General features: G+C 44.3%; 1 protein-coding gene and 1 long non-coding RNA gene across 5 annotated transcripts; both read left to right on the forward strand.

Annotated features, from left to right (window-relative positions):
* The first annotated feature begins 996 nt into the window (after positions 1-996).
* On the forward strand, positions 997-9,530 carry LOC115552012 (carnosine synthase 1). Of its 2 annotated transcripts, none has more exons than XM_030367685.1 (9): positions 997-2,694; positions 3,798-4,002; positions 4,261-4,350; positions 4,691-5,142; positions 5,245-5,458; positions 5,734-5,819; positions 5,913-6,144; positions 6,326-6,600; positions 7,523-9,530. In XM_030367685.1, the coding sequence occupies exons 1-9, from the start codon at positions 2,692-2,694 to the stop codon at positions 9,071-9,073; spliced, it is 3,108 nt and encodes a 1,035-aa protein (XP_030223545.1). In that variant the 5' UTR covers positions 997-2,691; the 3' UTR covers positions 9,074-9,530. The 2 variants fall into 2 exon arrangements, with proteins under 2 accessions (XP_030223545.1, XP_030223547.1); XM_030367687.1 differs by having other exon boundaries at positions 997-1,135; positions 7,523-9,073.
* An 826-nt stretch (positions 9,531-10,356) lies between these two features.
* Positions 10,357-12,965, forward strand: LOC115552014 (uncharacterized). 3 transcript variants are annotated; one of them, XR_003978269.1, is made up of 7 exons: positions 10,357-10,491; positions 10,568-10,808; positions 11,364-11,468; positions 11,585-11,641; positions 11,883-12,008; positions 12,124-12,231; positions 12,399-12,965. It is a non-coding gene; the product is annotated as an uncharacterized LOC115552014 (long non-coding RNA). The 3 variants fall into 3 exon arrangements; XR_003978270.1 differs by having other exon boundaries at positions 10,359-10,491; positions 10,636-10,808; XR_003978271.1 differs by having other exon boundaries at positions 10,361-10,491; positions 10,687-10,808.
* Positions 12,966-13,600: the final 635 nt, after the last annotated feature.

The raw sequence follows: 13,600 nt of genomic DNA on the forward strand, positions 1-13,600 counted from the left end.
TTACGTCGGTGCCGTTTACTACTTTAACGGCACCGATAATCCCAAAACCCAGTCGAAATTAGATGGAAAAAGTGTCGTGACGCAGCATTCACTTCTTCACCACCTAGAGATTGTTATGTACGATCATTCAAAAAACCATGTTCTTTCCGATAGAGTAGACATTTGACAGAGAACCGGGAGGCTTGGAGGCTGGACTCAGAGGTCGGAACTGCAGCCATGTGATTGGTTGAAAACGAGGGAGGCATCTGATTGGCTACAGAGAGTTCCTTGTTGAAAAAAATGCATTTGTGAATCTAGCGACGTCAGGAGAGTCTCAAAAATCCACACATAAATGCAGACAGTTTCACACACAAATGCAAACAAGCTCACAAATGAAAAGCGTCTTGTAAATTCAAGTTTAACAGTTTGTACATAAATGTAACAACATCCAAATACATTTTTGATGAAAATTGCAAATCTTTTTTAAATTAATATATTTATGGATTTATATTACCTTTATTTAAAACAAGACATATTTATGTGTGGATCAGAAATATGTTTGTGAAACTTATTTTTGTTTATGGATTTATTTTACATTTATACATGCCGATATCCATTTGTGTGTGCATTGAAATGTATTTGTGAGAAGAGAGTAATTTATGTATAAATCACAAAATACATTTGTGAATCCTTCTCTGTGCATTCATTAATAATGAGACTGTTCTGACTCCATAAGAGGGAGGGGGGCGGCGGGGGATCAACTTGCGACTGCAGAGGTCGGCAAGAGGGAGGGGGGCGGGGGATAGACTGATCCTAGGCCACCACACAACACAAACTGCTGCCAAATAAATTGTATTTCATTCCTAAAATTAACATAGACCCATATACCTACATGTAATTAATTGGGTTATGTGAAAAATGTAAAAAAAAAAATATATATATATATGTCAATCTCCGTGAATTTATTTACGTGATGTCACGTGACTCCGGTTGATTGACGGGCGAACGGACGGTGTTGGCAAAAGGTCATGCATAAGTTAATGATGTCGAGTCTTCATCTTCATCATGGATAAAGGTAAAAGACCAAAGAAGCCATCAGGTGCCCAGTTCAGAAAAAGAAGAAAAGAAGAAGAGGAGAAACGGGCAAAAGATAAAGGTTTGCAGATTTCTAGTGTGACGTGAGGGACAGGCTATAGGCTATTTATTAGCCTCTTGCTAATATGTTGCTATTAGCCACAGAAGACAACTGTGTCGCTGAATTTGGTTTTTAGTTTTGCTAACTATTAGAATTGAGGCATCATGTCATGCAACTTATTTTACCCATAGGCAACCTAGTCTAGTTTGTGTTTGCAACACAAAGAAACTTAAGTGAGAGCCGGGTTCCTACCATGCTCCTCAAAGTTGCTTAGTGCCAGAGAAAGAGATACAGACCCCCTCAGACCACGACAGAGGTGTCATTCAACTTGTTGTAAATCGATGTATCATCCCAGTCAAGTAGCCTATTAGATTGCACTTCACACCTGTTGGTAATGTCAATGCCAGTCGTAAACAGGGTGAAAAACCCAGGGTGAAAAATTTGCTACAGTCTGAGCACTGAATTCAGATTATGTTAATTATCTGCTGTTTCTCTATGAACAAAACTGGTGTGTTATCATAACTGGAACTATTCAGAGATGGTATTAGGATGATGCAAAACAAAACTCGTATGTAAAATACAATATAGTTTACTGCACGAATCTTTTTTTAATGCTCCACAGAGTAGTTTTATTTGTTGTTGTTTTTTTTAGCTTTCTTCAGGGATTTTTCAAGCATGGTTATTAGATCCTGTGGAATCCTTGTGCAATTTACATTGGTGTTTATATACTGTATTTATTGCAAGGGATGGTTCGCCCAGGGCGTAAATCCAGCCAGGACCGCCTCTGGGTACGTGACTGAATGAGGTCGTTTTCTGTCGGGGTTGGCTTGCCATACCTGAACGCTATGCCGTTCCACCTGAACGGCAAGTGCCGTTCCAGAATGTCATGTGCCATGGTATATCAGTGGTCGCGTTGGCACATGCCACAGTCCAATAAACGATCTCTGCGCTACTGCACAGTGCTGCGGCACGCCCGGAGACCAACTCCAGGTCTATTGCCCAGATGCCAAATGTAATGGGCACCGGCAGGAGTAACCGAGCAGCGAGAAAATATGTATTTTAGTGCGGGTGGAAACCCACGTGTACACGGGTATAACATACTCCACTATGAGAGGTAGTTATTATCAGAGTTTGTCTATGTTCCACCTGACTGCTTGGATATGCTAAGCGTTCACTTGGGCGGGACTTTGATTGATATGGGATCGCGTCTAGAGAGGGAGGGACTTTCAATAGAGGGATATCGTTTCCGTTAAATGCTTCGTGTATTGTTAAAGCAAAGTTTCGTAAAAACTCAATATCTAATCTATTTTACTTTTTAACCTTATGTATTTGCTATCCTTAAAGATTTATTCTGCTACTCGTTCGGGTGACTGTAAACCGGTGTACACAGCTCAGCGCAAGAAATAGACCGGAAATTGTGTTGCGGTATACCGGGATAACGTTACAATACAGAGTCCTCTCTAACCGTGGATTGTTGCTCTCTTGTGGCTCGCTCGCCTCAACGTGACTTCTTCCATGTTATATTGGAGCAGGTATTGAACCAGCCGCATTCACAGATCGGCACCCTAACCGTCACCATGGTGAGCCCAATTTAACCATGTAACTTGATATTTCTTATAATTAATATTTCGGGAGCTGTATTTTTTGTTGTAAGCGAATCGTTTGGCGTTATTCTTTTTGTATATCATTGCCTACCATTTACAATTTCGTTTGCAAAATAATTTCTAATAATTATTAAGTGATGATTAATGTATCATTGAAAAATAAATAAGCATTGACTCGTTTTGCACTATGATATTTGCTGCATATTTGTCTTATTTGTGCATGCAAGTCTAGTGGTTTATATAAAACATGATTTATAGTCTGGTTTAAAGTTAAAGGTCAAACTTGGCCAGGTCTAAATCCGATTATGTCATCCATACTTAAAGGGAAGGGGTCAAAGTATGGTCCAATTACTATTTATAGAAAGCATATCCTGCACACAACAAATGTGGTTTATTCTTTTGGACCCCCAAGAAATACATTTCTATTGGCCTCCCACAATGTTGTTTTTTTTTCCTTAAAGCGTTTTATATAATAGGGAGCGTTTCAAATATTATTCATTATTTGAATAAACAACTGTCGATATGTAATCAAATGGGATTATTAGACATTATTCCAGTGTATCAATTAAAGTAATTCTGTAGTGCTGAATATAGTTAGAACGGAATCGTGAAATGTGAACATCCCTATAAAATAAGTAGTCTGCAAATGTAAGAGCTATTCATAACCTCATGACATTTTAACATGTTTCTCTTTTGTTTAAATCTGCTATGTTCTAATAGGCTAGCAATGCTATGCCTTGAGTGTGCCATTTTATAATATCCTTTTAATTTTAACTTCCTTTCAAACCTTGTGAATGGATAACTTATGCTTTGAAGTTTAAATGACAAATACACTTGTTTGCATTCAGAGACAGCTGGCACATTTTCCTAGAATAATCTCTCTGTCTGTCTGTCTGTCTCTCTCTCTGTCTGTGTGTCTCTCTCTCTCTCTCTCTCTCTCTCTCTCTCTCTCTCTCTCTCTCTCTCTCTCTCTCTCTCTCTCTCTCTCTCTCTCTCTCTCTCTCTCTCTCTCTCTCTCTCTCTCTCTCTCTCTCTCTCTCTCTCTCTCTCTCTCTCTCTCTAACTTTCCCCCTCAATAGCTCTCTCACTCTCACCCCTCACACCCACTTCAGCTCTCTCTCAGCTCCCTCTCCAGGATGGCTGTTCCACCACCTGACGCCCCCCCCTCTCTCCAAAGCAGGCATTTCAACCCACCAACATATGGCCTGGAGCAGAAGCTGAACCAGCTCTTGCAGCAGGCCCTCAGGGAACTCAATCTACCTGAAACACAGGACCTACTACCGGGTAGGGTAGAACCACATTTCTGACCGCATTGCTGCATAGTAGATATGTAATCAATGCTACACTGAGGTGCTATCAAGCATCAAGTCAATGGGTTGTTAGTGTAAACCACACCCTTACTGACACCGGTGCGAGACAGCTGCTCATGTCACATATGAATGAATCGACCCTGCATCCTCTGCTACCCTTACAACCATATATTGAGATGATGAACTCATTGAACCGTTAACAGACATGTTTTTCATGGTGTCTACTGTCCAGGTGTGGAGCACTCGGATCAGTGCCTGTGTGTTCTGGGATCCCCTCTGCCATACCTCTCCATGCTGCTGGAGGCAGGCCAGCGCACCCAAGGTAAAAAAAACCTGCTGAATACCTACATCTGCAGCCTTTTGTTTGTATATCATACAAATTGCATTGTTGAGGTTTGATTTGGACTGTTTATGTGTAAATAATGTGCTGCCGATGTTAACAGTCAACAGTGGGAGATTGTGGGGGGTAATGCCAATCAAGGCAAATGTGTTAAGTGTATTTTCCATCCATTAAATGTTTTTATGTGAAGGTGTGTACTGTAGCTCCAGTGACGCATAGTGCTAAAGTCAACACCGAAACACCTTTCAGGAAGTTGTCTCTTTCGTTCTCACCCTTTCCTTATCTGCTTCCTAATCCATCTTTATTTTATTTTGTTTTCCAGGAGATGCTCTGCTCTGTCTCTCGCCATCATGGCTGTCACGCTCCTCCTCTTCCTCCCTCCTGGTGCACAAGGCTGTCACCTTTGACCTCGGGGGCCGCACCTTCATCTCAAACTTCAGCCCTCCTCGAAAGGTCACCTACTTCCTGTCATGTGACCCTTATTCGAATGAGGAAGTCACCTTTGAGACAGACTGCCCGATAGGGAGTTCTGGACCGCTGGGGAGGTTTTGGGGTGATGTCCTGACATCCAGGGTTCTGCTGCAGAAAGCTAGCCTCAACACACCCCCCACCCTGGCACTTCTGAACCCCTCAGCAGACACGCCCTTGGAGGAAGGCGTCGTGGGAGCCGTAGAACTGGTCCTCCTCGGAAAAACGCTGAAAAGCAACCTCGACTTGATCAGAAATAAGGTTTTCTCCTTCCTGGAATCCAAAGCTGTGAGGCATGCCGACAAGGTGGGTTCAATGTCAGCCCTGCGCTCTGATGATTCAATATTTTTGTTGTACAACATACATTCGATAACACAGAACTCGGTTCTTTGCCTTCCTATCATGAAGGTTGTGTTGAGGCGCAGTGGAGGCCGGTTTGTGGACTGGGCGGCCTCCTCAAAGCCGGTGTATCTCTCACTGGACATCACGGAGGAGGTGTGGGCCTACGTGGTCAAGCTCCTGCCGGGGCTGCTCCCTGGAGAGGCAGCCCTTCTGGAGGGCTTCTGCCCTCCCCTGAAGCCCCAGGCCACCCTGGAGGTTCGCACCTGGGAGGAGTATGCGGGTAAGGGGCTGGGTGAAGGGAAGGGTCATGGGCTTTAAAGGTCAGGCAGTAATCAGTCAGAGGAAACATGGGATCATCACAGTGGGGGTAAGCTCATGTTGTGCCAGAACAAAACGGGGGTGCGGCAATTGAATGTCAATCAGAACTTTCCATGGTTAAGGTAGTGCAGATATGAATGGAAAGTCTTGAGTCTCCATTAAACCAAAATCGATGGAATGGTCTACTCAATGTACTATTGCCATGAAATGGCATCGTGGTCTTCCTTCCTGTCTCAGGTGGCCCGCCTCCCATCCCTGACCTGTCCTTCAGATTGTGTGCTGTGGTTACCCGCTCCCCACAAGACATCCCTCTCATCTACAAGGTGCACAAAGATCCGATCTCTAAAGTCATATGCAGCGGTTATTATTAGTTTGTAGCATTTAACTTTTTTTTGCCTTCCTAATCTCTCCGCCAGTTGGTGTGTAGAGTGGGCGCCTCGGACTCTCCTCTCTCCCACCATCAGTCTTTGTGTCAGTCCCTGGAGACCACCTTGAGTGAATGCGGCTTTACTGACCCTATGTTCGCTGTCTCGCTCCGTCACTTAGCAACCAAGACTGCCCTGGACTGTCTCCGCCTCGTCATGGAGACAGAGTCCGACATGTCCTCTGAAAAACGAGGAGGCGTCAATGCGCAGACTGACATGATTGGTACGCAATTCATATCATGAATGTGTTCATCTTAATTATCATTTGAATGCATATAGAGAAATTATACCACCAAGTCAATGCATGTTGTCATCATGATGTATTTAACTTTGGTGTCACTTGGTCTATGAGATTTAAGTTTAAGTTTGTAAAATCAACCCTTCTCTGGCCTTCTTCCATTTAGGTGTAGACTTGCTCTTCACATCTGACGGAGCCACTATCAAACCTGTGGTCCTGGGCTTCCATCCAAGCCTCTGCCTTCACTCCTCTTACACAGAGCAAGAGTGGGAAATCCAGCCAAGCGGCAGTGAGATGGAGGCGTGTCGCGGGACGCTCCTCCTCACCCCCTTCATTCGCTCCCAGCGCTATCTGATGAGCGGGAAGACGGTTCTCGTCATAGGAGCCGGTGGTTACAGTAAGAGCTTCATATGGGAGGCGGCCCGCCATTACCAGCTGAAAGTGAGTGGATTTCACACAAAGATATATCTATATATTATTTCATTATTATAATATAATTATGGTAATGAAACACTATTATACATTGCATGATGTGGTTATGAATTCGAAATACCTATTTCTTAAGGGTTTAACTAGGGTTCCTCACAAATGTTTAAGTTTGGTATCTGACTTGTTTTCCTAGGTAACCTAAAAATAGTTTGAACATTTGATGGGTATAACTTCTGATTGAAAAACACATAACTGTGTATCACGATATGTTGATATGATGGTACATGATATATGATATATGACAGATGACGATATATGTACCATTTAGAGAATTTAAACTATGGAATTGAATTATTGCCATGCCCTATTAATAAGGTTATTTTAGATCTTCCATTACCCAATGTTATGGTATTTTTTCATTTTATTTTAATAAAGCTATATTTGATCAGGTCCTGTTAAAGTAGGGAGTCCAGGCCAAGATGGTAGCTAATCAGTTTTACAACAAGATACAATAATAAAAAATAAAAAGTGCAAAGACCAAACATTTGGCAGTAGGTCTCAGAATCCACATGTAACATTCTTGAACCGAACATACTGCTGGTGACAGGTCTGGCTCGTGAGGTAAATTACAATTTGATTTGCGTCTCACCATTTACGTATTCAATGACGTAAAGTAGGTATCAGGTCCTCTAGCTGAAGATGTGTCTGCAAGATGTTACAGGCTGCAGGGACTGAAACCGATGGACTTGTAAATCAATATCTGCCATTGATTTACAATGGCAGATATTGCCAAGGTTGTTAACATGGATAGTAAACTAAAGTGGACCCAAAACAGAAACTTGGGGTACCCCTTAATACCGCAAACATTTACTATACTCACACACATCCATGCCAAACCCATGACCCCTTGCACTCCTTTCCTTACATCCACCAGATAGTCCTTGTCGACGGCGACCCCAACCACTTTGCATCCAAGATGGTGGATCACTTCTTCGCCGTCCCGGAGATCGCCGACCACCAACAAGATGAGCAACACTGCGTGCTCATCTGTGATTGGCTGATTGCCTCCGACCTTCACCCGGACGGCTGCGTTTGCTTCTGGGATGACTGCGTGATCCTGACGTCGCAGATCTGCGACAAGCTCCGCCTGAGGGGTCCTCTCCCAGGGGCCGTGGCCATCGCCAAGGAGAAGAGCAGAACCCACCTGCACCTTCTGTCGCTGACAAAGGCTGCGGGGGTCCTAACCGCGTCCGTAGAGCTGCCCTCTGGTCAGGTGGATAGCCAGGCTGACGGGAAGGACAGATACAAACCAGGAATGAACGGCTCAGAAGGGGAAACCTTAAGAGCCCTTGCCGAATTTGGTGCGAGGGATTACCTCACTGGCTCCGCAGACACGATCGAGAGCACTTGCACACATTCCTTATTGGTTGCTTCCCCACGCTTCCCGGCACACGCTTCCTCCCCTGCCCCTGATGATCCATTCCATCCATGCGTTCCCCTGCTCTCTCCATCTCCCAGCTCCTACGCGGTGCCCTGCCTCCACGTGGAGAGCGTCTCGGACCTGAATAAGGCAGCAGCGCGAGGCCTGGGCCGACCAGGAGCCGCTCAGAAAGGGGCCGTGAGGTTTCCAGCTGTGATGAAGCTGGAGTACGGTGCGGGTGCCGTCGGCGTCAGGAAAGTAAAATCCCTGGCCGAGAGCGTCGCCCATTTTGAACGAATCGGAGGTGACCTGAAGGAGGAGACGGACCACCCGGGCATCGGGCTGGGCTGGGGGAACGCCATGACCCTGATGGAGTACGTAGGCGGCACCGAACACGACATCGACGTCGTCATATTCAACGGCCAACTCGAGGGGGCCTTCGTGTCCGACAACGGCCCCACCCGACCCCCGACCTTCACCGAGACCACGGCCCAGATGCCCTCGGGACTGGCCCCGGACAAGCGTGGCCAGCTGATCAGGGCGGCCTACCACGCCTGCCTGGGCTGCGGCCTGCGCGACGGCGTGTACAATGTGGAGCTGAAGATGACGGAGCTGGGCCCGCGCCTGATCGAGATCAACGCCCGCATGGGGGGCTTCTACCTGCGCAACTGGATCCTTCAGCTGTACGGCGTGGACCTCGTGCTGGCGGCCTTCATGGTGGCGTGCGGCGTGCGGCCCCGCCTGCCCTCTGCCTTAGACCTGCCGGCGGGGGGGCACTTTGCCGGGGTGATGTGCGTGGTGTCCCAGCACCTCCAGGCCCTGAGGACTACGTCCAGCCTCACCTACCTACGGAGCCTGCACCAGGAAGGAGCCATCTGCCTCAACGAGCTGGCGGCGGCCGACGAACTCATCGCAGGGGAGTACGAGGAGCCCTTCTGTAACGTGGCGATGAGGGACACCTGCGCCGAGAGAGCCCGCCAGCGTCTGCTCGCCCTCTGCCAGGCCCTGGGGCTACACCGCCCCCCACACTATGACCTCACCTTCTTCCTGTCTGAGTTTAGTTAATCTGACGATTTGGATCTGAGCAAACTGAAAGCGCTCATTTTGAATTAATCGAGATGGCTGGCTCAATGCGTTATTTGCATCTTGGTAGTGCCTTATTGGGTTTTAGGGTACAGCATGTATGCCGACCACTAAATGATTTACTCTCATGATAATGTGTATTGATCTATAGTGAATATAAACACGTCTTACTCATCTGAATCTTAATGTATTGAGGAGGATTCTTAAGTAATAGATTACAGAATTTTGTGTTCAACAAATCACAGTGCTGGGATTCCTGGTCCTTTCATCAATTTATTAAGGGCAACGGCCCTTGTTTTTTATTCATTGTTATACCCAAATATAGGCCAAATAAAAGTTCTAGTAACTATGTTCCCACTATCTGTACAACCCATAAGTGCCTTAAAATATGAGTGTAGACAAGATGTCATGGTGTCAATAAATATATTTTTCCAAATCACCTTAAAGGACTTCATTACAATTCTTCCTGTGAAACAGAAAATGTGGACTACAGTGATGCTGAGAACAAGTGTGTCAAAAACGATTGCTAGTTTGAAAATCCCGGTCATGCCAGTACTTTCCCGTAGTCAAAATTGCTGGCCAAAATATTATTGAGAATGGCAGGGTAGAGAAGATGAGGGCAAAAGGCAATTCAACGTCAAGCTGCTGAAATGTATTCAGCTTAAAGGTCATTTTGCATCATATTACATGTGTGCCCCAAACATTATTTAAGAGCATTGCATTCTTGGGCCATTAGACCCAAAAGGCAAACGGTCAGCCAAGAAAATATACCCAGGCAGAAGTGGTAAACACAACCATCAGGTCTTTGTTGGTAAGGATGTTGGAGAAGTGTTAGGACACTAGATGGCGAACTAGGACTTAAACATTACCTCTAACCCCCGCTTTGCAGTCACTCATGTCTTCTCCCAAAATCAAACAGTGTGCAACTATGGGTATTACACTGTGAAGAACATATCGTACGGTGTAGTCCAGACATCTCCTCAAGTGTCTAGCCAATTGGTTCACTTGAAGTTTGGGATAATATGAGTAACTTATTTGTTATTGTCTATGCAGATACAAGAGGAATCCACTGCCAGTCCGTTAACTGCTTTCATCCTGGACAGAGTAACATTTTGCACTACTTACAAACTACTGTCTGATTCGGTTACCTCGATCCGGAGTCCACCAAATTCGAAAAAATCATTTTATTATTATTATTTGGAGTGATAAATACATTTGACAATGACTGAATACCCAAAGGTGTGGCAGCTCAGTTTACTTAAATTATTCCCTTTTTTAACATCTCTAGCTCCTCCTTAAAAATATTTTTTTTTTTTTCTTTAATCTAAGTTTCCCCAACTCTTTCACCACCGTCACATGCTCATCGGCTCGGTTTGTACTGCTTGCAAAACCAAGGAAAGGTCGGTAGTGTCCTGTTTTTGATGTTATTCCTCCCTTAGATGTTTTCACTCCCAAAATGTCTGTTTTTGTCTCCAGCGATGTCTGGGTCAGGGGAGGGAGAGGGTTAAATTGGATGCATTCCGTCTGTCCTGACTCCTGAACAGGGGTACGCATCGGGTTTGATTCCGTCCTCTTCCTCCTCTCCCGAACCTAAGAGGCCATGGAAACATCCGAGATCCCGACAACCGTGACGGGGCAGACGCAGGAAAGCTTCAATGTGGTCATGAACAGCAAGCCTCTGCATCTGTTCATCAAGAGGGAGACGCAGACTCTTGGGGTAGGACTTCGTGTTTGTGTTTTGAATGTGATGTAAATAAATCTCCTCTGTAACTTCATTGGACCCCAAAGTATTAAAGCTAACCTCATTCGACCTGACACAGTATTAGAGATAACACCCGTAGGCCGACTGACTGCTGACTGCTCACTCATAGAGTGGTCATAACAACACCATATAAGGTCGAACTCAACGGTCCGTTCAACTGTCTCTTTATACTCTCTGAGATAAACCAGACCCAATAGGGGTAACCTCTTCAGCATCCTGCCAATCCATCGATTTTCTTGGGTCCCACTGATGCTCCGTGAACTGCCCGCAGAGGGCATGTCCGTTTACCTTGTAGCTCTGAATAAACCAATTCATGTTGAACCGTCACCACTCCTCCAGTCATCATACCACACCCCGATATCAGAGGCATCCCAGAAGTTAGCATCTAATCCCCGCTGGATTAAACGCGGGGGCTCAGTTGTGTGCGGCTGGCTGGATAAAGGGGTCCTTTGTTTTATCACAACTTGAGTAACATCGCCCCCTCGTTTGCGCTTGTGTCCTCCTTCCCAGATTGTGGTTTTGATGTTTGGCTGTGCGGAGCTCCTGATGGCGTCTGAATTCTTTTTTATTTACAATTCGTCTTACGTCTACATGACCTTCGGGCAGGGAGCCGTGGTAGGCCTACATCACACTATTAACTATCGCTCAAAACATTGGAACGACGGCATGTTTCGATGCATGCTACATGTTAATGTTATCGTTCACAGTTGTCTCCTTTCTTTTCTTTCTAGTTTTTCATCTGCGGGATTCTTTCCATTTCAAGTGTCCGTCATCCATCCAAGAAATGTGTATGTTTACTTTAATTCTTGTTTGAGAGAGAGAGAGAGAGAGAGAGAGAGAGAGAGAGAGAGAGAGAGAGAGAGAGAGAGAGAGAGAGAGAGAGAGAGAGAGAGAGAGAGAGAGAGAGAGAGAGAGAGAGAGAGAGAGAGAGAGAGAGAGAGAGAGAGAGAGAGAGAGAGAGAGAGAGAGAGAGAGAGAGAGAGAGAGAGAGAGAGAGAGACCTATTTTTAAACTAACTTTCTCTTGTAGGTGACGATATGTTTGGCCATGTATGTGGTGACACTCATTGGAATAGCCATTTCAACGCTCATCAATATTAAGTTTTTTGCTGATTTGTTTCACTATTTCGAACATGAATTACCCTCCCACTTAATGGTAAGTGATGGCCCAAAACAAGCAATAAACCTAACACAAACCATATTGAGTGGATGATAGTGAAAACCGGATGTATTTCTCTAATTTACTTTGTTTCTTTCTTTTTGTCATGCAGAAAAATGTTATTGAAGCCATATTGTTCCTTTGTAGCTTGTGTGTTTCTGGACTGCTTATCTTTTTGTCTACGGCTGCACGTAGAGCTCTGAAGTCAACACAATCCCAGGTAATAATTTCCCTAGAAATTGACAACTGAAGTAAGTGCTATTAAGCACGTGGTAGTTAGTAGCATCTTTATTTGTGCTTGGATATGGTAGACCTACTAGCACCTTCCAGGCTTGAGCATATTCTTCCATTAAAATAAAGATTTTTTTCGTCCTGATCTATTTACAGGTGATTGTCCAGCACGTCAATCCAGCCATGACACTTGAAACAATACCGACTGAATAGCATGTTTCTGCTTATTCAGTCATGTAAATCAGCACTGTCTTGAAATGGTATCAATCTCACTTTTGGCGCCATCTCCGGCTTTATATGGATGGGCCAGCACACCAGGTGGCACAACAACACATTTTTTATCTTTATTTTCCAACACATGCTACGTTTAATGCCTACTTTTGTACAAACAGTGTGTTTTTAAATTCATAATGCGTAACGATCTCTAATTCTTGTTTGATATTTTTTTATGTTTTATTATTACCACTATAGTTGGCTTTACTGTTAGTCTACTGTTTTATATATCACATACATTTCCACTGGAAGACACTGGTTTTAAGTATTTAAATTGTTTAAGATAAAATTATTGGGGCCGACATTCCTATTACAGATTATAAAACGCTATTTAAATCGCAATATTCAACCTTTCTTGCTTGATTGTAAAGGGCCTACTTACATAATATGACCTAAATCAGTAATAAACGCAAAACCCAAAATAAAATGTTCTAAACAATGTTATCAAAACCGTTTGTGTGTCCTTCTGTCTGTCTGCGTGTGGATATATTTGCACGCGTGTGCACGTGCTTTGATATAGTTTCTCCGGGACACAGACAGAGTGGTAATGCTCATTCAATAACATGCCGTGTTAAAAACAATAAATCCTTTATTACTAATCGATCATTTTTGCAATTAAAGGCCCACTATGCAACTTCGGGCATGTCTTCGCTGTTTTCTTGGTTTTGGCACGCACATTTCTCTACACAGCGCCCCCTAAAGCTTCGTAGTAGATATTTCACAACACTGTCGTAACAACTCGTTGACGTCCCTTCCCCATGCTCTTCTACGCGAGCCATGTGCATTTGTTTTCAAAGAAGCCGGCGAATGCGCGGAGCCATGTCCGAAATAGATGTTCATAAAGTGTAGGCAAGGTTATACATTTTTAAAATGGTGTATTTGCATTGCAATAAACATAAATCCATCATTTTTTATAGTTGACGGGGAGAATTTATACCCTAGGTTATAATTTTTTTATCTTAGGTTGAACAGAACAATCAGTGTAAGAGGTTTGGCCAACATAATAATCGAAATAAACAAGAACCTGGATTCGGGGATTCAGTCTGTATCTGGGGGACGAGACAGACGAACAGCAAAACACCCAT

Source organism: Gadus morhua, chromosome 10 (genome assembly GCF_902167405.1).
Source record: "Gadus morhua chromosome 10, gadMor3.0, whole genome shotgun sequence".
Classification (NCBI taxonomy): domain Eukaryota; kingdom Metazoa; phylum Chordata; class Actinopteri; order Gadiformes; family Gadidae; genus Gadus; species Gadus morhua.